The 24,602-nt window shown below is 41.8% G+C and overlaps 1 protein-coding gene across 3 annotated transcripts in view; it reads right to left on the bottom strand.

Moving 5' to 3' along the window:
- Nucleotides 1-1,293: 1,293 nt before the first annotated feature.
- The window catches only part of RGS7BP (regulator of G protein signaling 7 binding protein), an 83,029-nt gene continuing 59,720 nt past the window's right edge, over nucleotides 1,294-24,602 (bottom strand). For 2 of the 3 annotated variants that reach the window (XM_032794811.2, XM_032794812.2), the window contains exons 4-6: nucleotides 11,052-11,199; nucleotides 9,418-9,488; nucleotides 1,294-2,336 (exon numbers count right to left, since the gene is read on the bottom strand). In XM_032794811.2, coding sequence (XP_032650702.1) covers nucleotides 2,245-2,336; nucleotides 9,418-9,488; nucleotides 11,052-11,199 — 311 coding nt within the window. In that variant the 3' untranslated portion in view covers nucleotides 1,294-2,244. Of the gene's footprint in view, nucleotides 2,337-9,413; nucleotides 9,489-11,051; nucleotides 11,200-24,602 lie in introns of those variants that run through there. The other variant, XM_075067514.1, reaches the window with a different exon arrangement.

The following is a 24,602-nucleotide window of genomic DNA, read 5'->3' as shown; positions in this document are numbered from 1 at the left end:
CACCCTCTTCCACCAGTCCCCAGCCTCAGAGGTGGGGAGACTGTCTGGGCCAGCAGGGGAAAGAAAACCTTCAGCCCCTTTAAGGATTGCTCCCTCTCTCCCCTCTTTGCAGGCACTCAGCCTTCTTGTGGGTCAGAGTGGGGCCCTGTAGGTGATCCTTTGGACTAAAGGGTGCAGGATAAACCTGCATACCAAAACAAGATCTTCCCCTACCTGGAGACACCATTCTGCACTGAGAAGAAAAGCTCCACCTCTTCCCACCCCCTTGAGATTTTGGTGGGCATCATACTAGTCACCTTTTTAAGTCTGACAAGGAATCTTTCCTGCACTGCCAGATAGGTGTAGGCAATGTGGTGTGTTTGGTTTTTTTTTATTTATTTTAATTTCCTCTCAGCAGCCCAGGGTCTCAATGGGTAGATTTGACAGTAAAATGCATTTGTTGCATAAGCAGGTGTCCAGTGCAGACATTCATTTGACTGGGGCAGCTTCCTGATAAAGCACAGTTGGAAACAGATTAGGAAGAGGCATCTCCCAGAGAAGATGGGGAAAGGTGGTATGGACTCCTAATGTCCACAGCAGTGAAAAGACAAAACCCTTTCCTCACCCTCATATGAGAAGAGGGTGATGGTGGGGTGCCAGCAACAGTGATGGAACCTGTTTAATGCTGTGGAGGGGTGGTATAATTCCCAACATTTTCAGTGTCTGAAGTGGGATGGGACCTGTCCCCAAGGGGGTTGGAGACCAAAGTGGGGTTTAAGTCCTACCCTCAGTGGAGAAGGGGGTGGGCCAAACCTGAGCAGCACTGTGTTCCCATGCAGCAGGGGCCAGGTCACAATGCCTGGAGGGGAGAGCTGAGCCCAGCCAGGCCCACAGAGCCACTTCAACTGGGACAGGGGGTTTCAGGGGTCAAAGTAGGACAATTCCACAAACTTGGGACTGTTGGGAGGTATGGGGCTGATACCAGCCCTCTGCCAGGTGTTACAGATTGCAAGGGAAGAGTGACCTGCCCTGGAATAGTTCCCAGATACGTTACTTAATAAAGCTGCAGCCCAGTTAAAGCATATTCTTGGTGTCTTGTCTGTCTTCCCTCAGTGTCTGAGACAATAATTCCAATATCTGTGTCCTGCAATACAGAACATTGCCACTAATTATCAGTCTAAATAATATATGTGGGCTGATTGTAGTTTGTTGTCTTCCTCTGAGAACAGCATTCTTGAAAATGGAGCGAATACTATTACTGAGACATTATAGTCAATTGATTTCCTAGTGATATAATAATTAGAAAGCAGACAATTTTTAGTTTACCTAAAAAACTTTATTAACAATGTAAAATGCTTAATATTTTACAGTCTGAGCTAATTCTGGCATGCCCTATAAGAGTTAACACTAAGTTGATGTGCAGACACCATGCTTCAACTTTTAATGGAAACAAAGTATTTTCTGCTTTATGTTAAAGGATAATTGTATATTGTACTACACCATCTTTTAACTCCGTTGCTCCTTTCTTCCAAAAGTTGAAATAGACACCATTGGTTTAAAAGGAAATTAATTAACTTCTATGTACTGTACAGTATGTAGATATTATGATTACTTTGTATTTACAAATATGAATATTTTTCATATATGATTTTGAGCATGATAAATTAAGAGATTTTACTGTGAAGTTCTTTGCTAAATTGAGATTATAGTGGAAGACTAAATATGAATGAGAGCACAAAAAGCAATAGGAGAGTTTGTGCATGTTCTGTTACAATAGTTTTGTTCTTAATATTAGAAGTTTAACATGTTTTGATGTTAGAAAACTATTTCAATGTTTAAAGATTGTTTACAATATTTGATCATATTCTATTAATGTGATCCTAGTAAGAGTTATAGTCATAGTTTTGTACTGTACACAAATTCTTTTGTGGTTTGTGTAATAAAAAAGCTTTAGGATGAGCTAGTAACCATAATTCCTGCATCTAGTCACTGAATGGTTTAAAGTAGACATGTGGAATGTCATTACAAAATTTTAAACAAAAAACCCCCGAAACCATGATGATGATAAATCTGTTCCCTTTCTGGTTCTTGAGAGCAACAACTTTGAACTGTAAAACTCCATTTTGAAAAGAGCTGGGGGAGAAGGAATAGGGCAGTGTAGAAAAAGCCATATAATTAAGAGCAGTAAGGTTTATCCTTTCAAAGGTCAAATACTATTGGTTTCATGACAGTTATGGTTTTCTTGGTGTTTCTGTACTGAATTTTTTAGCTTGAGACAAGACAGCACAGTCCAAAGAATCTTCGCTTCGGTCTTCTCACTAATGGATAAGGAGTCAGGTTTAGGAGACTGCTATCATCTGTAATGAAAGAAGTACAAAATGTAATACAATTAGGCATATAAAAAAGAAACTGCTTACTTATTTGTATACCAGTGGCACCTGGGAGCCTCAGTAGTGGACCAGGGCCCCATTGTACTTGGCACGGTACAAACTCAGGCTAAAAAGATGTTTTTTTTCCCCCAAAGAGTTTACAATCTAAATGCTCTAAAGAGCATGTCTGTACACCTGTGAATTATGATTAAGGCTAAGATTACGTCACAGAGGCTGCAGAAGTCATGGAATCTATGACTTCCAGTGATCTCCATGACATTGGGACCCCAGCTGCTGACCAGCTGCTGCCAGCAGCAGGGACCCAGCAGCAGCCTAGCCTCCCCAGGGAAGTGGGAGACCCTCTCACAGCTGCCCAGCAGCTGCAGGTGACGGGACCCCTGCAACTGACCAGCTGCTGCCACTGGAAGCAACCCCTGAGCTGCCCAGCGGCTCTGCCACCATGAGCAGCTGCCCCCTGCTCCCACAGCTCCCAGCTGGCAGCGGCAGAGGGACCCCAGAGCTGCTTAGTGGCCACAGACAGGGGGGGCCTCAGCTGTTTCCAGCTGCTGGTGGCAGCGGCAAAGGGAGCCCAGAGCTGCTCAGTGGTCAGGGGCCCCCCACAACTCCCCAGCTGCCACCACTGGCAGGAGCCCCCCACAGCTCCCTTGCTGTTGTGGGTGGCAGGGGACCCCCCCTCCTCCCCCGCAGTTCCCAGCCCCACAGGGCAGCAGGGGGACCCCTCCCAGTCATTTTGTCCCCATTTTGTCAGGGATGTTTTTAGTAAAAAAGTCAAGGACAGATCACAGCTTCCATGATTTTTTGTATATTACTCGTGACCTGTCCATGACTCTTACTAAAAATATTCCTGACAAAATCATAGCTTTAATTATGATGATGCAGCTCTGTAGTAACTCTGTCATATGCCAATTTTATTCCAGGAATGTAGTTTTGTTTTATATATTGAGTCTTAAATCCTAATTATAGAGTTATGGCCATTGCTCTATAACAACATATAGTGTTTCATAATATCTGTTCTGGATAACTGAAAAAGGTAGAAGAAACAGAAAAATACTGGCAGCTGGCTTAGTGGTTCAATCACTGAACTTGAGATCAGAGGGGTAGCCTTGTTAGTCTGTATCTACAAAAACAACGAGGAGTCTGTGGCACCTTAAAGTCTAGCAGGTTTATTTGGGCATAAGCTTTTGTAGGTAAAAAACCCACTTCAGACGCAAATTGAGAGGAATTACCCTTTCATCTCTGGAGATAGGGCAAAATTTTCAAACTTGGTTGCCTGAAGTTAAGGTCCTAAATCCATATTTAGGAACCTAAATGAAAGCTATTTTTATATGGATTCAAGATCCGAACATTAGGCAACATTTCTTGATAATCCAAGCTTTTCCTTGATAAGATAAATGACCGATTCCCCCATCCACCCAGCATTTTTATATTTGTTTGTAAAAATAACATTGTTTCACAGCTCTAAGAAAAACATGAGTAATAAATGCTTGCTAACTATGAAAAGAGTTTTTTAAGAAAAGTGTTTCCAAAATTGGAAAAACATAATGCTACATTTAGACACTTGGTTTCAGGACTGACTTTGACCAGACTGACACAGAGTGATGCCCTGATCACATAAGGACGTAAGTGTCCAACTCTCATTTCAATTGCCTATGTCCAAAATGTAGGTGCCACTGAGATTCTCAAAACTCCTACCACATTGCTGCCTAAAACCGGAGGCATCTAACATTCCTCAGAGCTTAAATTTCTGCCATTAAAGTGCCCTATGTTTCTATTTCTGGGCCCATGCACTACTGCTTCAGTCCTGACAGCTCGTGTCCAGCTTGCTCCTAACCCCTACTCTTTAAACCAGGTGAGATAAGTGGGGGAATGGCTATTCAATGGCTATTAGTCAGGATGGGCAGGGATGGTGTCCTAGCCTCTGTTTGCCAGAAGCTGGAAATGGGTGACGGGGTGGATCACTTGATGATAACCTGTTCTGTTCATTCCCTTTGGGACACCTGGCATTGGCCACTGTCAGAAGACAGGATACTGGGCTAGATGGATCTTTGGCTCTTCTTACGAATGTCTTACGGGTCAGACCAATCTGCCCTATAGGGGCTGGTGTGATATAAGCAGACCTAACTCCACACACAACTGTCTGGAGTAGAGAAGAAGCAGCAGCTTTCCTTATAACCTTTTGCCCATTGGTTAGGGTTCTCACTCAGAACATGGGAGACCCCAGTTCAATTCCCCATTCTCCATGATGTAGAGAAGGGATTTGAACCTGAGTGTCCCACCTCACAGATGAGGGTGCTAGCCACTGCACTATGGGATACTTTGATATGGTATGCTCCTGTTGAAAGCTGTTCCATGGTGTATAAATAAATAAACATTGGACCAGAGAGAAAGAATGACTCTTTGGTTCAGTGGTTAGGGCATTCACCTGTCTTCTCCACATCGGGCACATGGGAGAATTGAACTAGGACTCCCCACCTCCTGGGTGAGTTCGCTAACTACTGGGCTAAAGGTTACAAGAAAGGTCACTCCTGCTGTCCTCTCCTTTCTACCCCCTCTCCTGGCTGTTTTGTGTGGAGCTAGGTGTGTGCCATTGTTCTTGTAAGAGATCAGACTTTTTTGCATTTTGTCTACTTTTGCTTTGCTTTTTGCTACTGACAGGGGGTGCCACATGAAGGCAGTAGACTTGCTCCCCAAGCTGGACAATCAGCACCAGAAGGGAGCTGAAAATGACCATCTTTCCCATTGATGCCTCCACTCTACAAGAGAATTTAACATGTTAAGTAAATTGAGGAGCCTCTTGCTGCATCTGCATCCTTGTCCACTTGACTGTAGATCCTGGACCAGGCTTGATAGGCTACTCTCAGGATCATACAGAGTTGCCATTGCTGGGCACCAGCATGGCCTGGTTTCCTCTCCAGATTGTGATGGTGGGGCAGTGCTGCAGGCACTCTTTCAACAGATGAGTTATTGTCTATCTCTACATCTGGAGGGCTGCTTACCATGCCTCACCTCCCTGGATACAGAGTCTATCCCCTGGTTACCGAACCTGGACATCGAGCTCTGATGTCTGCATATGAGAGGATTCTTGCAAGAAACTCCTTAGGCGCCTGTCTCCAGGAGAAGTTTCACAGCTTTGAATCCCAAGTGGAGATAGGTGCCTCCCTCCATCATATACTTAAGTGTCTACCTCACTGAATGGGGTGATGCTTAAGACACCTCTTCTTTGGCATCTTCAATAGAGTAGCTTAGGTGGCTCCCCACCTAGCATGCTGGCTTTTGTGGCTCCCTTTCTTAGGTGTCTAAATCTCCCCAGGCATTGCATAGGGAGCCTGGTTTCCTACTCAGGGTTTGTGGATTCTCCTGGGTGGCAAGGCACCTAAAAGTTAAACTAGTTGTTGCAGTGCCTAAGCCCCTTTAGGGGCCTGAGTGCATAATGGAGGTGTCCTGGCAGGGAAGGGGATAGGTTGCTGTCCAAAATATTCCTGGACCCCCTGGTTGGTGATCCAAAGGGCAGCACTGATATCCACCTCAGAAGAGAATGATCATATTACACGTCAGTTGCAGGGAGAGTGCTGCATATGCAGCTGTAATAACAAGGGTAAGAAATGGACTTTGTCTTGCATGTATGATTCCTTTGAGAGAATACATTCTCTTTCTTCTTAAATTTCAACCACCGCACATGCACAGTAAATGTGGGTATCTGAACACCTCTTCAGTCAGTCTGCAAGCAAAGCTGCAAGTTTAGTAGCATTATACTAAGCTTGAAAAGACTAGTGATTGTGAGCCCACCCTGACCTCAGTGAATTCAGCAGCAAAACTCTAACTGATTTCACTGAAAGCAGATTTGGGTCCTGTAAGGATTCATTCATTTAACACTATCAAATCATCTCACAACTTTTTTTTTAAACCACGCTCTTAATTTCACATCTAATCATTAAAGTTATTAGCCCGTACCCTGGTAATTAACTAAATCTCCTCCTTTTGGGTCTTCTCTTCCTTATTTTCCTCTTTGAGGAATTCAAAATGCAGTTTTAATTAAAGATCTTAGAATACTTTGAAGATGTAAAGTCCTGTATCAGTACTATCGTCCCCTCTTGAGACCTCAGTTCCCAGAAGTGGGCAGTAAGCTCTGAACATAGATGGTGTATATTTGTGAGAGCGGCAAAAGAGCCGTTTGTACCTCCTTGATCTTGGAGCTGGCCCCCAGCATAGTTTAGAGCAGCCTCTGGGCTACTTAAAAGTATGTCTGCCTGATACACAGCCCTAAAAGCCTCTGGTGCATTTACCAGAGGTCTTCAGCCCATCTATGCAGAGTGTAAGGAGAATCTGAATGAGCTCTCCCCTGTGATGAGCTGGGGGAAAAGACTTCAGAGCAGACCATATTTGCACAGACATGCCTATTCTGCCTACATGTGCAGCTGATGGAGCTGCTTTGCCAAAATGATCAATTTTGGTTGGTTTGGGGTTATAAATCACTCAAGGATTTGAATGAAGGGGTAATGAAGATGAAGTGTTAACCTTATTGGATGAGTAAAAGGCAGCAGAACTGTGCTTACCATGTGACCCCCCTGATTGAGGGGGTCACCCTAAACTGAACCTCACTTGCTAAGCAGGGGGTAGGGATGCCACATCCCCATGAAGATGAGAAAGTAGAGATGGTGTTTATGTGGTGGTGTGGATGCTGCCAAGAATCTAGTATTTAATGATAGAGCTGATTGGTCTCAATTGAGAGTCCTTGTTTCTGGCTGGTAATTCCTAGAGATGTTATTGCTGAACAGGTCTAGGGGCTAAGCCTTAGACATTTGTTGTGCACAGGGAAAGACAGTAGAGAGACTGAATTGGCTGCAAGGTTCCCCATTAAGAGCTGGGTTAAGTGGCAGAACCTCAGAATGTGACATTGTGGGTGCAGCAGCGGTGGCAGAAAGAGAACGACAGCTATGAGCCAGTTGCAAGCAGCAGCAGAGGCATTGCTCAATGTCTCCTGCCCCCAGGGGTGAGAGATGAACCATGTGAATGTACCTCTGAAGTCTGGGTCTTCGCTAACCAAGGACAGCCAATGGTGAGTAGGGTACAGTGGCATCTGAGGGGAGTGGTGTGTTAAGGGACATTTGCTTGTTGGACTTTCACACCACAAAGTGAGAAACTGAGACCAAGGACACTGCCCAGCACACTGTGGGGTGGATGTTTGCTTATGGTCATATGCTTTTGATTTGTGGTTCTGGTGTTTTTTCCAAGTTAACGTTAGGTCCCCTTTTAATAAAAGTTTTATTTTCTTTTACACAGACTCAGTGCTTGCGCATGGAGGATTGCCTTTGAGGTGGTGGTGTTTAGTTTTCCCAGATTACTGTGGGGACTTGAGCTGGTTTTATTTTGTGGTGGTAAGAGAAATCCCTAGACATTGAACCTGGACCTTGTTGCTGCCGACTCCACCTGTCAGAAGGATTACCAGAGCAATATAAAGGGGCCAGAATGCAGAGGAAGGATTCCCCCTTGGAACTCTGAACTGTCTTCCTCTGTTGTGCACTGAGTTCAAGTTTCTCCTCTTCTGCAGCCTAGGTCTTTTCTTTGCTATGTTCCCCTTCTTCTTTCTCTTTGTGCCCCATTCCAGACTTTGTGCCTTTTTACCATCTGTCCTGTTTACCTGGAATGACCTCCTATATAATGCACAAAGAGATTTCTTTCTCCCCTCCTTCCAAACTCTTTGCAATCCCCTCCATTCCATGAAACTTCAGGAGTGCAATGTATTCTTCCCATTCTATGTTTCTCTCACAACTGCTATCCTTTAGACTGTTAGCTCCTTGGGACAAAGACCTGTTATGCTTAGCACACTTTATTTGTTGTATGCTGTCATGTACACTGACATCATTATGGAAATACTAATATAATATATTATAAAGAATATATCTAGCTTTTACTTTGTTAGGACAAATTGGAGAGAGTCTAGAGACCATCCCCTGACAGGTATTTGTCCAGCCCATTTTTAAAAACCTCTAAAGATGGGGATTCCACAACCTCCCTTGGAAGCCTATTCCAAAGCTCAAATACCCTTATTGTTATAAAGTTCTTCCTAATATCTAACCTATATCTCCTTTGCTACAGATTAAGCCAATTACTACTTGTTCCGCCTTCAGTGGACATGGCACAAATGATCAGTCCTCTTTATAGCAGCCCTTAACATATTTAAAAACTATCAGGTCCCCCCCTCAGTCTTTTTTTCTCAAAACTAATTATGCCCAGTTTTTTTTCTAACCTTTCCCCACAAGTCAGGTTTTATAAACTTTTTTTTTTTTCATTTTTGTTGCTCTCCTTTGGACTTTCTCCGGTTTATCTTCATCTTTCCTGAAGTGTGGCTCCCAGAATTGGACACAGAACTCCAGCTGAGGCCTCATCAGTGCTGAGTAGAGCAGATCAATTACCGCCCATGTCTTACATCCAACACTCCTGTTAATACACCTAGAATGCTATTAAACTTTTTCATAGCTGCATCACATTGTTGACCAGTATTCAATTTGTGATCCATTATTACCCCAGATCCTTTTTCAGAAGTACTACCAATAGCCATTTACTTCCCATTTTTGTAGCTGTGCATTTTCCTTCCTAAGTGGAGAACTTTGTACTTGTCTATACTGAATTTCATCCTGTTGAATTTAGACCAGTTCTCCAATTTGTCACGGTCATTTTTAATTCTAATCCTTCCCTCCTAAGTGCTTGCAATGCCTCTGAACTTCTTGCCATTTGCAAATTTTATAATAAAATTTTATTATGCCACTTCACTTCCTCCAGTGCAGCTCTGCTCAGCAGAGACATAACTTGTCTCTTAATTTTCAAAATATACTAGCTTTAGAGGATTCTGGACTAACCCTATTGAGTGAAATCCTTGCCCTATGGATGTCATTGGGAGTTCTGTCATTGACATCAGTGGGGCCAGGACTTACCCAGAATAATTTTTTTTTAATAATATCTAGAAAAAATGTAGATTTTTCTGATATAAACTGAGCCAGAACACTTGAATGCCTTAATTTACATTAGATACAGAAAAAGCAAGACTCACCTTGATTTTTCAATGGTAAAGGCATAGTCTCCCTGAGTTTGCTTAAAAGGTTTTTCATTTCTCTCATGTCTCTGTGGAAATTAAAAGTAAAATAGATAGGTTATTTAAAGTCTCCATTCTATTTTCTGCTTCTGGGGGTTGTAGGAATAGTACAATACACTGAAATAATGAAAGATAATAAACCTAAAGTGAGACTAACAAGCTCTATTGGCTCTATCTAATGGACAAGTAGTTGGCTCCAAGATAAAAGCCAGTCTAATTCTTTATTTTTGTTACAAGAGGAATATGCCCTTAGATTTAATGAGGAGCTGGAGGGTTGATTTGATTGTGATTGGCAGCTTTCTGGTTCAAATTTATCCTAGGATGATGACATAATTATTACCTGGATGTTGAATGGTCTTTATAAAATGATTTGGTGGGCTCAGTCCAATTCCTAGTGAAGAGATGCACCATACGTAGCACAACTGGCATTTATTAGCACCAGTGTTGGCTGCACTACCCTTTTGCTGCAGATGGCAAACACTTAGACTGTAAATTCTTTGAGACAGTGACTGTGTTTTGTATCTTGGACCGTACCAAGCACAAAGGCAGTGTTTAAAAAGTAATAAATAAATGACTGTAGGGACCACACGTGCTGTATCAGTTCCCATTTTGTGGATGAAGAGAACATTTCATCCAGCCTGTCAACCTGACCCCTCTCAAGTGCATGGGATTTGCCCAAAATGTTAAAGGGGAGAAAACAGACTGACTAATCCACACTGATATTATAATAGGTTTCCTCTCTCCCATAGTGAGGTTACAGCTGTGTGTGTGTGTGTGTGTGTGTTTTGAAAGTGTGTCATGGTTTGTAAAGAGAAACTGTGTGAGGGCTCAGGCTGCACTAAAGGGTTTTTGGTTTGAAAGATGGAGTGATCTTGCCTCATTCATTTGGATACCCCGATACTATAATGTGGTTCCTGAACAGAGGAGTGCAACCGTCTTTCCCATGGTTCAGTTTTATTCAGCTCCTCTTTTAATAGAACAGAATTTGGTTATATACAAGGAAATATGGTAGCCCTCAGGCTCTCAGTTGTAACTCACACAAAACCTTAGATAATAGATCAGTTTTAGTAAGAATGGAAATGGCCACCAGGGTTCTTTCTTAATTATTTTTTTTTTAAAGGGCCATAGAAGCTTCAGCTTGCATCTGGATAGCCAGAGGATTAAAGGAGTTCAGTTTGGTATATACTTGTTTGTTTTTCCACACATTCAGAATTATTGGCAGGCACAACTGATGATGTCAATTGGATGTCTAAATATCTGACTTGCAAGTGGACAAATGGAGATCAGGTTATTTGGAATACAAAAGCAGAGGCCTGGTTAAAACTAGAATGAAAATCAGTCTTATTATCTCTGTTCTGCAAGTAGAACCATTTATCTCTGTAGTTTCTTCGTGCTTTGACAGTGTCATCCAGTGGTACTCAGCTAAATATTTCATTCCTGGCCCACCACTGTACCCCCTGATTTAGAAGTTACTGTCATGTAAAATGCCTTTTTAATGTACTGATACAAGTAACAATGTTTGCCTGTGTGGAAAAGGCTGAATAAAGCATTAGGCCTAAATTCCAGTATTTAGGAATAAAGGCAACACATACCTTTCAGTGTTTTCAATATCAGTGGAAACCTGCCATGAATGCTGTTGAATATCTATTGGTGAAGATGATGTGTCTTCTAAAATAGGTACTTCTGAACTCTCCTCCATTTTATTGTCTAGGATCTTGACTGTTGCACACGGCTCTTTTCCTTTAAAATGTTAAGACAAAACAAAACATATCCCTGTTGATTTAAACACAGTTTATACAAAGACTGAAATAAGGTGGTTTGGACCTGATCATGCACAGCACAAGTGCAGAGAGTTATGAACCCAAACTCCATGTGAAAAGCAAGCAGGACAGGGAATGGATGGCAACTTGTCCATCTGCTAATGAGAGCTCTGCTGCTTGGCATAAGTAATGCAGTGGCCAAGCAGCACAGCGGGAGTGAGCTCAAAGAGAGGAGTGTGGAGCTAAACATTTTGCTTAACTGTGTAAAATCTGTCAGGGGCCAAAGGGCAACATGGAACAAAAAACAGTGAACTGTATCGCATCTACTGAAAATGACTTCAAAAACTCTCACATCAATGGACAGCACAATGCACATATCCTAGTTAGTAGTAGTATGCTGTGCTGAAAAAGTAGGACAAAATATGAAGTTCTGTACTTGACAAGTTTTAATAGCACTACACACCTGCCAACATTCACAACCCAAAATATAGCAGATTCCAAATCTGCACCAAGTTTGTGATTCATACTTACTACAAGGAAATAAAAGGAGGTGTTAGAGCTGAGTGGTAGAGGGCTGGTAGCCAGGTCCTAAGGGCATTTGTGTGGGAGAGAAGGAGATGTTGGGCCTGGACCATGGTGATGGTGACTGTAAAGGAATTAGGGTTGATGGGATTAGCTGGTGCCCTGACAAGGTTCTAGTCCATGGCCCTTGGGCAATTCCTCTGTGGTAGGGTGAGTAGATGTTCCTGATTTTATAGGGACAGTCCCGATATTTGGGGCTTTGTCTTATATAGATGCCTATTACCCTCCACCCCCGTCCTGATTTTTCACACTTACTATCTGGTCACTTGCTCTGTGGTAACCAGTGTAGCCCTGGCACCAGGCATCTGATAGGATGGATTTCTTTTGAGTGTGCCATTTGAACTGAAAATTTCAGAATTGGGTTCCAGACACCTTCCTTAGAGGTTCAAGTTTGTTTACCTTTCTGGATGGACCTCATGAATTTGCCCAAACAATATATGTCCAAAACGTTCTTATTAAGCAAGGTTTATTACAAATAGAGAGAAGTTAATATTAAAAACAAAATCTGTGGTCTGAATGCCTATCTAATCTTTAAACTTGGTCAGAAATCACCTAGCTAAACTTATACTGTAATTACACAGATGAGAAGAAATTCCTTGTTTATTTCCATCATCCAGCTTCTCAGGTCATCAGAGCTGTTTGCATGTTCTCAGCCTGACAGTCTGCTAGAGATCCTGGGAATCAAACTTCCATTTTTTTTTAAACCTCTCACTCACCTCAGGTATCCTTGGCCACAGGGAACAGCTCCACTTCTCATCTCTCATGGAGTCTCCTTTTGAACTCCAGACTAAAGTGCTGCTCCATCTCTGTCTCCCTTCCTCACCCGCCGCTTAACAAGAGTCAATCAAACCCTTCTTCTGAGTGATCTCCTTCTGTGCTTTAGCTTTAGTATCACCTCTTCCCAATTATACATCCCAGTTAGAACATAAGAATGGCCATACTGGGTCAGACCAATGGTCCATCTAGCCAGCATCCTGTCTTTGATAGTGGCCAATGCCAGGTGCTTCAGAGGGAATGACAAGAACAGGGCAATTTATCAAGTGATCCATTGCTTCTTGTCCAATCCCAGCTTCTGGCAGTCAGAGAATTTAGGACACCCAGAGCATGGGGTTGCATCCCTGACCACCTTGGCTAATAGCTGTTGATGGACCTATCCTCCATGAATTTATTTAATTCATTTTTAAAACCCTGTTATAGTTTAATCTTTCATGACATCCCTGGCAACAAGCCCCACAAGTTGGCTGTGTAAAGTACTTCCTTTGGTTTGTTTTTAAACTTGCTGCCTATTAATTTCATTGGTGACCCCTGGTTCTTGTGTTATATGAAGGGGTAAATAAGACTTCCTTATTCACTTTTTTCACACCAGTCACGATTTTATAGACCTCTCTCATATGCTCCCTTAGTTGTCTCTTTCCAAGCTGAAAAGTCCCAGTCTTTTTAATCTCTCCTCATATGGAAACTTCCATACCCTAAATCATTTTTGCTGCCCTTCTCTGTACCTTTTCCATTTCTAATATATATTTTTTGAGATGGGGTGGCCAGAACTTCACACAGTATTCAAGGTGTAGGCATACCATGGATTTATATAGTGGCATTATGATATTTACTTATCATCTATCCTTTTCCTATTGGTTCCTAACACTATTAGCCTTTTTTTTTTTTTTGACTGCTGCTGCACACTGAGCAGATGTTTTCAGAGAACTGTCCACAATGCCTCCAAGATCTTTCTTGAGTTGTAACAGCTAATTTAGACTCCGTTATTTTGTATGTATAGTTACCCAATATGCATTACTCTGCATTGATCAGTCTTGAATTTCCTCTGCCATTTTGTTACTCAGTCACGCAGTTTTGTGAGATTCTGTTATAACTCTTCACAGTCTGCTTTGGACTTAACTGTCTTGAGTAATTTTATATCATCTGCAAACTTTGCCATCTCGCTGTTTACCCATTTTTCCAGATCATTTGTCAAGGAAAGAGCAGTGAGTTATACCAGCCCATTACACAATACACAACTTTCATGTCACACACTTATCACCTTCCTATGAAATAGGATTGCTCTTGAAAGCGATCCAACTTGTCACTGGTGCTATAGAAATACAAAGTAGTATTAGAACTTGGTGCTGATTAATTTTACTGTTACTTTAAAGTGCTAGGGTTATAAAAAAGGATTATTATTTCCTCTTCCATAGGACGTGTTTGTGTGTGTGTGTGTGTGTGTGTGTGTGTGTGTGTGTGTTGGTTGTTGTTGTCAGCACAAAGGCAGTCTTGTAGAGTTTTGGCAGTATTAATGGTACCAAGCTCTCTGGCTGGAAGGAGCTGTTCGCTAGTAATATTATTGGATCGTAACCAATTCATGAAGACCACCTTGAAATTCAGGGTGCCAGCTGAATCACTTGAAAAATAACTGGGAGTCTATTAATAATAAAGGCTCTGAAGAACGTCTTGGTTAAAGGCTTAAACCTGTGAGTTAGGCCCTGAGGTCTACCCCCAAATCCAGCATAGCCTTGGAATATGGTGGAGGCTCTGTATTGGCCACTCCTTCCTAACTCCTATTCCCTGGTACCATGACCCTATGATGCAATGCCAGGGACTCCCTTGGTGGTGGCTGCCCCTGGATCTCTGAAGAATGAGTGAGTGTCTCAATGGAAACAATAATGAGGAAAAAACAGTAAAAACTGTTATTTTCTAGGGACTTTCCATAGGGCTAGAGTGGGGATCATATGCTCCCCTTCCAAACTTGCCTTTGACCCATTCTCTCCTCTTTGCCAAGGAGAGTTCAGTGTATTAAAGTGCTTATTTCTCCTCACATGTATTGTATTTCTCTTTTCTCTCACAGTTTGTCCTTCTTTCTCATACCAGTTTTCAAATAGAGCAGTGGTTTTCAACCTTTTTTCATTTGCGGACCCCTAAAAGTTTTCAAATAGAGGTGTGGACCCATTTAGAAATCTTAGACGTAGTCTGCGGACCCCTTGGGGTCCATAGACCACAGGTTGAAAACCACTAAGATAGGGTAATGGTAATGAGATCATAGCACATCAGTTAAGTAATCCATCCTTCCAGTGCTCCTAAAACTTGAAGTGAAATAAAGTTTACACAGAAAAAAACACCATGATTTGAGTGAGGTTTTTTAATCTAAATTATAAACTATCAAAGGCTTTTATGTACTATTTTAAGATATTTGTTATTAATACAAAATGCATGATGGAAAAACAATTATGCCAGGATTGTTCAATGTGTAAGGCTCTTGTACTGTGCCTGGTACACACTTACCTGTAATTTAGAGTTTTTATTATTGTGAAGCACATACAATACAGTAACTAGATCACACTGAATTTACATCACAGAAGCTTTGTGGTGTATTTGCTCCATGATGCATGCACACAATTCTTGCACTAGGCTCAATTCTTTCCTTTTTAATCCAAATATCTATTCTATGGTATTTCCTGAAGTGCCGAGCAGACTGGTATCATAAGACTGTCTACACCTCTTCAGACCCCTTACCAATATAGCTGACAGAAGTCTGTAGTACGTACATGGAGTGCTGATTCTACCCTTGCTTTGCCTGTACTATTCCCCTGGGGCACACTGCAATCTTTCACACCACTGAGCGACATATTTATACCGATTCAATTTCCTAGTGTAGAACTGGCCTCAGAGTACCTTTCCCAGATCTGAAGACTAGCTAGGTGTAGCTCAAAAGCTTGTCTCTCTCATCAACAGAAGTTGGTCCAGTACAAGATATTACCTCGTGCACCCTGTCTCTCTAATATCCTGGGAGCAACAACATTGCAAACAACAAATATTTGTGACAGAATTCACTGACATTTGACAAAGTGTTATAATTTAATGATAATGATTGGTTTAATTACTGGTGGATCAATATTCATTTACAAACAGCCATTACTCCAAATGATCTGACTGGAGTGTCCCAGAAGCAAACTATCTCTACAGCACCTTCTACTGGTTAACTGACTAACTCGAGATCTGCTCACGCTTGGCAGAATTTATTACAAAGCATCATTTGCAGGGTCAATAAAACACGCAGAGAGATTAGTAAAATGAGGGCTTTTTTATTTACAGGAAGCCGATGTGAATTTTGTAAATGCTGCAGAGCAGTTCCTAAGCTAGCCCTGAGTATCTCCACATTACTTAGCTTCCCAATAAACCATCATTAAAACATGTTCTCGTGCCTGAGGCCTGGGTTTGACAGTATTCCCTGAGGTCTTTAGAGAGTTATCTTCATAAGGGGCATACAATGCTTGTTCCTGTGTTTCTTACTAAATCAGCTCGCAAAGAAATTCCAGCTCACTGCTTTAGGGTTATTATTTATATCAGAGCAGTAGCTAGAGATTCCAGCCAAGAGCAGGACCCACATTGTGGTATAGTGCTACATGTTTGCCCCAAAGAGCTTGCAGTCTAAATAGACAAAGATGTGGTTGATCAAACAGAAATTAAGTGACTTGACCAAAGTTACACAGCAAGTCCATGAGAGAGGTAGGAATAGGACCCAGGACTCCTGATCCAGTACAGTGCTTTATTTGCTAGATGGTGCTGCCTTCAAAGGCATTAACCTGTTCAACTTAGTGAATTATGTGGCTAAATTCATGCTCTCTTCTGTGATTTTTTAAAAAAATTCATTTTCATAAAGAAACCAAGAATATAAAATACAAAAACATCTTAGAGCTTGTATATGTTACCCAAACCCACACATTTCACAGGATCGCCAATAAAATCATGCATCTTTATGACTTGACAAAGCTGCAAGACTGCACAATACAAAACCAGACAATATTACACAGACATAACATATTGGAGTGGGAGCAACAACAATAATAAAAAAAGACATAGACAAGTAGCCCCTCCCCCCAAAAAGGAGGAAGGTGGAGCCTGGTGGAGGGAAGTGGGAGGGGAAAAAGCAGAACGAACAGGTAGAATGGAAGTCTGGCATTATTTGTGCTATTTCAGCATTCCTTATCCAAATGTATCAAGAAACAGGGTTCAAATTCTTTGAACTCATATAATTTTTCTCTATGTTGATGAGCTATTTTTTTCTTTTGCTGCCAACTCAGACAGATCTGAATAACCCTGCTCTATTCTGGGTATAAGCCTACTCTTCCATTTTTGTAAAATGATGTACTTGGTAATCACTGAGGTCCTCCAGAACCAGCATAGTAGATACATAACCTAAGATATAATTTTCAGCTGAGGTTTAGTTGCTGAAACCAAGCATTGTTTTCATTCATGTCCATCTCTTTCAACAGCTGCCTGTTGGATAGTCCCATAATATGTATCAGGGAGTTCTTTTTCTTTATTATAGTGGCAACAAACATCAGAGGACAGGACCCCCCTCTTGTACAACCTGTGTGGTGTCCAACATATATTAAATAGAATCTTTTGCTGTACCAAGTGTAGCCTCAGATCCACAGAAGCATTTTTAACATTCTGTAACGTGTGCTGCCACTGGGGTTCCTTTAAGGGCTGTGTGAAGTCCCCTTTCCACCCTTTCACAAAGAACTCCAAACCACTGAAGTTCCTCTTCATTAGTACAGCATACATAGTAGGGAAGTTTATGAAGCATTTCCAAGGTTACCAGTAGTTCTAGGGGTATGTTTACATTGGCAGTGGCACTGAGCCTCACAGCCACGTGGACAAACTCAGGATCACAGGGCTCAGATCACCATGCTAAATCTAGCTGTGTAGATAGCTCTTTGGGCTTCAAAGCCCGAGCTGCAACTTCAATCACCTCCTTAGTCTTCAGAGCCCAAAGTCTATGCCAAGCCATAACATCTACCTCCATATGTGTGTAGATATACTCTGGCAGTCCTACAACATCTGGACCAAACTGATATGTTAGTAAGTGTCTTCGTTGTAAGTACTGCCACTCTGCTGAGATCAGGTCACCATGTTGCTTCAGTGTTAGAAATAAGACAAAGCCCTCATCCTTGACTAATTAGGAAATCCATATGATGCCCTTGCTCAGAAAATTCTTATAAATTACAGTTTCCCCTCTGCCCCTAGTTTGCCAGTCTGGGCTACCCTAGAGAGGTCCTTTTGCATGACACTGAAGATGAATTTGGCACCTCTTAGCTATGATAGCCACCACCAAATATTGTCTTGAATTAGTAACAGGAAGGCTGGAATAGTGGTTTCTGGCTTGGATATATACAAAAGCGCCTTGTCTGCTTATAACATCAATTTATACTCCATGGAACCAACCTGAATGCCTCAGATAACTGGATGAACCGATATACCTACTGCTGAGGCTCAAGAGCTAAATCAAAAAGTAATGGCAACAGTGGGCACCCTTGCTGAGTAACCTGGAAGAGGCTGATGATATCTAAGATCACGTTGTTGGTTGTGATGGGAGAAGTTGGGTGAGAATATAATCATTGAATCCAGGAAATAAAGATGTTTCCAAATACAAATTTTTGTAAGGTATAAAAAATGCCTCCATCCACTCTATCTAAAGCCTTTTCTACATTTAAAGCTTATATGGCTTAGGGTTCGGGGTCATCATATTTCACTACTATTACATTAATAAGTTGTCAAAGGTCATCAGAGCCATGATAGCTTCTGACAAATCTCACTTGATTTGGTGTACAATAGAACCCCAAACCTTCTCCAATCCCATTTCCAGAACTTTCACCAATATGTTGACATCACAATTAAGTGAAATTGGCTTATAACTGGAACATAGTGTAGTGTCTCTTCCTGGTTTAGTAATAACTGATATTAGGGCTTCCCTCAGTGTAGGGGGAAGGGTGCACTCTGGCAGTGACTCATGAAACATCTTAAACATCTTGTCAGACAGGAGGTCAAGGAAGTGTCTATAGAATTTGGCAGAGAAGCCATCTGGCCTGGGGGCTTTGCTTGCTTTCTTATTCTTAATGGCCTTAATTAACTCATCCTCTGTTAGTGGTGTGTCAAGGTTTCTACACTGAGCTGCAGTAACGTAGTAGTTTAAAATAATTGAGCCAAAGAACCTGTGGGGGACTCTGTGTCCAACTTGTACAGATCTTCATAGAAATTAATGATATTAATGAAGTGTTCTTTAGGTGATGTACATAATTTACCATGATTATCATGGAAAACCATGATTCTACATGCAGAGTTATTTTGTCTTGGGTGGTACACCAGCAGCTTGTCAAGTTTTCCACCCAATTCACAGAAGTCCTGCCTGATTAGAAATAGGGCAAACTGAGCCTGCGCTGAGTACATCTTACTGAGTTCAGATCTACAATTAATCGGGGATTTAAGCAAATCTGGAAATGTGGCTATGGCTTAAGATGAATCAAACTCTTTTACTTTTTTCTCCTATTTTCTGTCTCTCTTCTTGGTTGATGCAAAACTTATAATTCTACCTCTCAAATAGGCCTTGAGTATGTCTCACATTAACCTGCTAGAAGATGTTGAAGGTTGGTTTGTCTCCAGGAATAGGCCAACTTCCCCTTTTCAATAAATATTTTGAAATGAGGATCTAATGAATGTGAAGAATTAAATCTCCATTTACCTGGCTGTTTCTCACCCAGGTCTGTTGCTATTTGAAGAATTACAGGGGCATGAACAGGTCAGCAATTTTATTAATGGAGGAGTCAGCTACAGAATTAACCATCTCACTTGAGAGCAAATCAATCTATAGGAGGATAGGACCCATGTACTGGACAAAAGTATGAATAGTTCCTACTCATTGGAAGTATAAGTCTCCAGACATCACATGGTCCCAGATCTTTAAAGTGCAACTCCAGAGTCATTCTAGTTTTGCTGGTTTATGCCCCCGAGGCCAAGATTTGTCCATAAAAGGATAATTAAAATCCCCAGCAATCACAGTAGGAATATGGGGTTCTCCATATAACTTAGTAAAAAACCTATGAAAGGTTTCAGGATCATCAAGCTTAGGCCCATTAATATAAGCAGTGACTAGGTGACTTTAAGGATTAAAAATCTGCCCTGAACGTCTGAAATTCACTCAGAAACTGTTCTTGCTAGTGCTTTATGGAAGAGGTTGGCTCCGCCTCTGGATCTGGATGAGAAACCACAAGATGCTGCTTTTCCTACCCAGTCATGGCTCTAATTTAGCAGCCTCATTTGTGGTCAAGTGTGTCTCCTTCAAAAGCAGTGTCTTCCTTTGCTTTCTTTAAAAATGAGTACACATTTTTTCTTTTTCATTGGAGTGTTGAGTCCCTTCACATTCTAGGAAATAGAATTAAGATTCAGGGCATTTGGCTGTGTTAAGAATTATTTTTGTATGAGTACTCTTACAAATGGAAGTGATGGAATGTTTGTATTATTTGCTCTATTACATCCCATCCTACTCCCCATACAGAAACCCATGAGGGGGGAAGTCTATGGATGAAATGTCTCAGATGCTTATTCTAGATATTTTGGATTACCTTGCCAGATGCTTGCCACTTGCCAGACTTCCAGGGAATAGGGAGGAAAGGGCTCCGGAGAGGGGGAGGGAAGAGTACAAAAAGACAAGTTAAAGCAAAAACATAAAAACACAAAACATACATATTACCACTATTACTTATTACCAAGAATAGTAGAGCACAATGTATTTGCAACAATTATCCAACATCTAACTCTATAAACAAAACCAAACCAATTCAGTAGAGGCGGACTGGGAAGACACACCATCCAGGCAAGAGGCTCCACCAATATCCACTATTTAAATTATTATTTTTAACAGGCATCCTATTATTCCCATCCCACAAATTAGTACCTATATTATAAGGCAATAGAAAGGGAGCGAACACTGCACAAATGTAATATTTCTTAACCTGACATGTCAAGGATATTCTTATCTCCTAATTTGTAATCTTTTCAGTTTGCTGAACCAAACACCAGAGTATGGGTAATAGAGCTTGCTGCACTGAACAAGACACTGTATATTTTGAGGATCACTTTTTCATGGCCACATTGACCCTCCCCTTTTTAGTTTACAACCAAACATTCAGTTTCTCTTCCCCACATTAAGTAAACATACAGCTAACAGGGGAGAAATCTAACTACTCCCACAAACTGTAAATAACTGCACCAATACAACAAATACTCCAACTGAACAAGTGACTCCTCTATATTAATTTTATGCTTCACGTTCATGTACGTGGAGTTGAGCTTATAGAAGGCGGGGGAAGCGGCAACAAGGGGAAAGAGACTGGGGAAGTAGTGGGGTGGAAGGAAGACATTGGGGAGAGAAAGTTAGTGGACTGGGGAAAAGGGGCGAGCAAGGTGAGAGGGAGGAAGTAGCAGGTGATAGGGAGGGCAGAAATCACTGTCTATATAGCTCAGCAACCTGCATTGATCTTCTCCTCTGCTCTGTTGTTCCATAGGGGGTACAACTACATTGCTCAGCCCTGTGCAGCTTTCCACGATGTCTTGCAGGGAGGAGAGCTGTCTCTCAGATTTCCAGCCCAAGCTGCTGGGCTTTGAGGACCCCCAGCAGTGAGGATACAGCAGGGTCTCCCACTGGCACCAATTTTAAAAATTGGCATTGGAACCCTCAGATTTGTACAGAGCAACAGGAAGCTGCACTGCCCCCTCGTGATCTCTTTGGTGTACATCAGTGCTCAGCTAACACATAGGCCTTGAATGATCACAAAGCAATAGTTCATTCATGTTGATGTTCATTCAGGGATGTTGTCAAATCAGGACAGGCACCAGCGCAGCAAGCAGGTGCTTGGGGCGGCCAATGGGAAAGGGAGGCACGTCCAGGTCTTCGGCAGCAATTCGGCGGTGGGTCCCTCAAAATGAAGACTGCGGCAGTAGAGCTGCCGCCAATGTGCCGCTTTAAAATTTTTTTTTCCCGCAGCTTAGGGTGGCAAAAACCCTGGAGCCAGCCCTATGTCAAATGTTTCACTGATTTCCCAGCACAAATGCAGACGCAAAGGTACTTAATATTGTGAATATGCAATTTAAATCTACCCTTTCCTCAGTCAGCTCACGCCCATGAGATCAATTTGGGATGAGGTGCTTCCTTAAATCCTCTGCTTCACATTTAGCCATTTGATGAGACTTGATATACACATCCCAAAAGTTAATAAAGTATCAGCTTCAAGTGGGAGAGAGAGAGAACCCAAATAAGTGAATGAAGCATGGTAACTGGAGAAGCTCATAAGTGCAGGTAGGGCAGACATAACAACTGGGAAGTAAACTTGGTATAAAACAGAAGAGGTACTCAATTCAGTGCAGGCTATTTAAAAAACTTTCTGCTGCTCATGGCTTTTGGAACAGATGCATTTCCTTACTAGCCTTGACATGAAACTGAGCTGGAAACTTTATAAAATATTTGTGCACCCAGTGCTTGGCAAGTTCCCTTGCTCTTCTAAAGCTGATTTCTGTTTAACTGGGCCTTTTTGCAAAGTCTTGAATAATCATTATCTCATTTTGTGGCATCCCCCAAAATAGTTCTTTTCCCCACAAGCTAGCTGCATTATGTCTTCTTTTACAGTAAATCTGATAAATATGACAATCAGTGCACGAGGTTTGGCATCTGAGGCTGACTTAGGAGCCAGGGATCTATGTGCTCTCTCTAAATCAAATTTAAAATCAGATGGCAGACTGAGCACTTCTGAAAGAAGCCAGGAAACAAATTCTAGGGGGTTTCTCTGCTCACTCAGATACTCCTATAATTCTCAGATTATTGCATTAAGACCTTCTCTCAATATCTGCCACTTTAGATTTAAGAGATGATAACTTGGTGAGGCTTCTCTGCACCTGGACTGAGCTCCCTTGTACCTAATCTTCCATTTTCTCCTGTCTGCTTCATTCATCTGTCCTGCCAATACTCACAGAGAAGAGTTAATCAAGGTGTCGTGACCTGGATATCTACTGTGTCTGCGGCAACTTTCTTCACCACAGCCATCATACACTCAGTGCCCTCAGCAGCATCTATCTTGTCCTGCATTCTCCTTGTTTTTCAGCTACTTATAGACCTTCCAGTAGACAAATCTTTGCCTGCTGACATTCCAGAGATTTTTCGAGTACCTGTTCCTTTACCGGGGGGTCAATTATGGTGCTGTACTCCAGATGGAAATGAATATTAGTGCCTGCCTCTGGAGTTCAAGGAATCTGCTCCCTCACGCTACAGAGAACCCTCCGAAGTCATGCATTTTTTTTTCTAATTGATACTAAATAGTGTCCAGCTTTGCCTTCCCTCCAGGACAAAGGATTTGCATTGGAAAGGTATTTGGAGCAGGCAAAAGGGAAGATAACTAGACACTGCTAAGATAGTACAGATGGCACAGACCACCTTAACTCTGGTATTTCCCAATTTCTGAGTTCTTGACTTTGGCACCTTAATAATGGTCTTTAGACATAACTTTTTGTGTTTTATAGAAATAAACTGACAAAGAACCCCTTCCCTCAGCGTACTTGCTGCATCGCAAAACTGGACATATTTTTGGCTGCTGGCCTCGCTGTGACTGTGTGTGTTATAGCTATACAGAGAAGTAACGGATACTGGTGTCTGTCTTTTCTAACAGAGGCTGTATGGCAGCAGTGAAGTTGTCTTGAAGATCGTAAGTATGCAGGAAATCACTCTACAGGAAGCCTTGTATTCTGTACTGTCAATGTAGGAATGTTTGTTCAACAAGAGAGAGAAATGGGGAAGTTTGGGGATAGAAGGAAAAAAAGTACTTGAATCCTGGCACTTCAACTTGTGGTCTGATGTTCCATTAATCTCCAGAAAAGCATCTGTCTCCTGCTAGGCCCTCTATGAAAGAGCTGGCTGAGGTCCCCTGGGGAAAGAGTATTATAAGAAGCAGACAGCCTCAGCTTTCATGCTCTTGTCAAATCTGCAGCTTGCTTGGCTACATCTGGTCAATGTACAAGAACCCAGATTATTATTTATCAGCCACAGGTTGGTGTGAACAGTCTGCATGTTATTCTACTTGAAGCTGCTGGCTCCAAAATAAGAACAGAAATTGCTGAAGTCTCAAGAGAGAGTTTTAAAACTTCCCTGACAGGTTAGAGGAACAGAAAATGGAAAATATATTATTGCAATTCAAAAATGAGCCACAAGACCTGCCAAGGAATTATATACCTGCTAGCAGTGGGGAAAAGGTCAGACATATATACACATTTTAACAATATTAGTAAATACTGGAACATTTACTATTTCTATGGGTATTATGCCTAGTAGATAAGAAAAATTAATTGGATGTGTATTCTCAACATTACTACTTAGATACTGCTGAAAAGCTTAAAAAAGCTAGATATAGGAAACAACACAAAGCACTCTGTAATGATCAAAGGGTCTATTTGTCCCCAGATATAAGTATTATAATGCAGGCCCAAGCGTATAAACCTTTTCCTTAAGGAATTAATTTAAAGAAGTGGGCACAAAAGTTTAATTCTGTTAGATGGAAAAGTTGGTATGATGAGAAACAATACATGTTTTAGGATTCAACAGGTGCTGAAAGATTTTTAGTTAAAATATGGCAGCCACAGTAATAGCTCCAGCAAGGCAGACGTTAGTGTCTAAGAGACTAAAACAGAGACATAACAGAAAAATGAACTATTTTCTTTGCCTTTTCTGTGAAGAGTGAATACACGTATCTTGAGTTTCTTCTTCGAGTGCTTGCTCATATCCATTCCAGTTAGGTGTGCGCGCGCCGCGTGCACGTTCGTCGGAGAAACTTTTACCCTAGCAACACTTGGTGGGCTGGCAGGTCGCCCCCTGGAGTGGTGCAACTATGGAGCCTGATATATACCCCTGCTGACCCAACCGCTCCTCAGTTCCTTCTTACCGCCCGTGTCGGTCGTTGGAACAGTGGAGCGCAGCTTAGCTGACCTCCGCTT

Source organism: Chelonoidis abingdonii, chromosome 6 (genome assembly GCF_003597395.2).
Source record: "Chelonoidis abingdonii isolate Lonesome George chromosome 6, CheloAbing_2.0, whole genome shotgun sequence".
Classification (NCBI taxonomy): Eukaryota; Metazoa; Chordata; order Testudines; family Testudinidae; genus Chelonoidis; species Chelonoidis abingdonii.
Note: the sequence above shows the minus strand (reverse complement) of the source record. Positions and strands in the feature narration are given on the sequence as shown.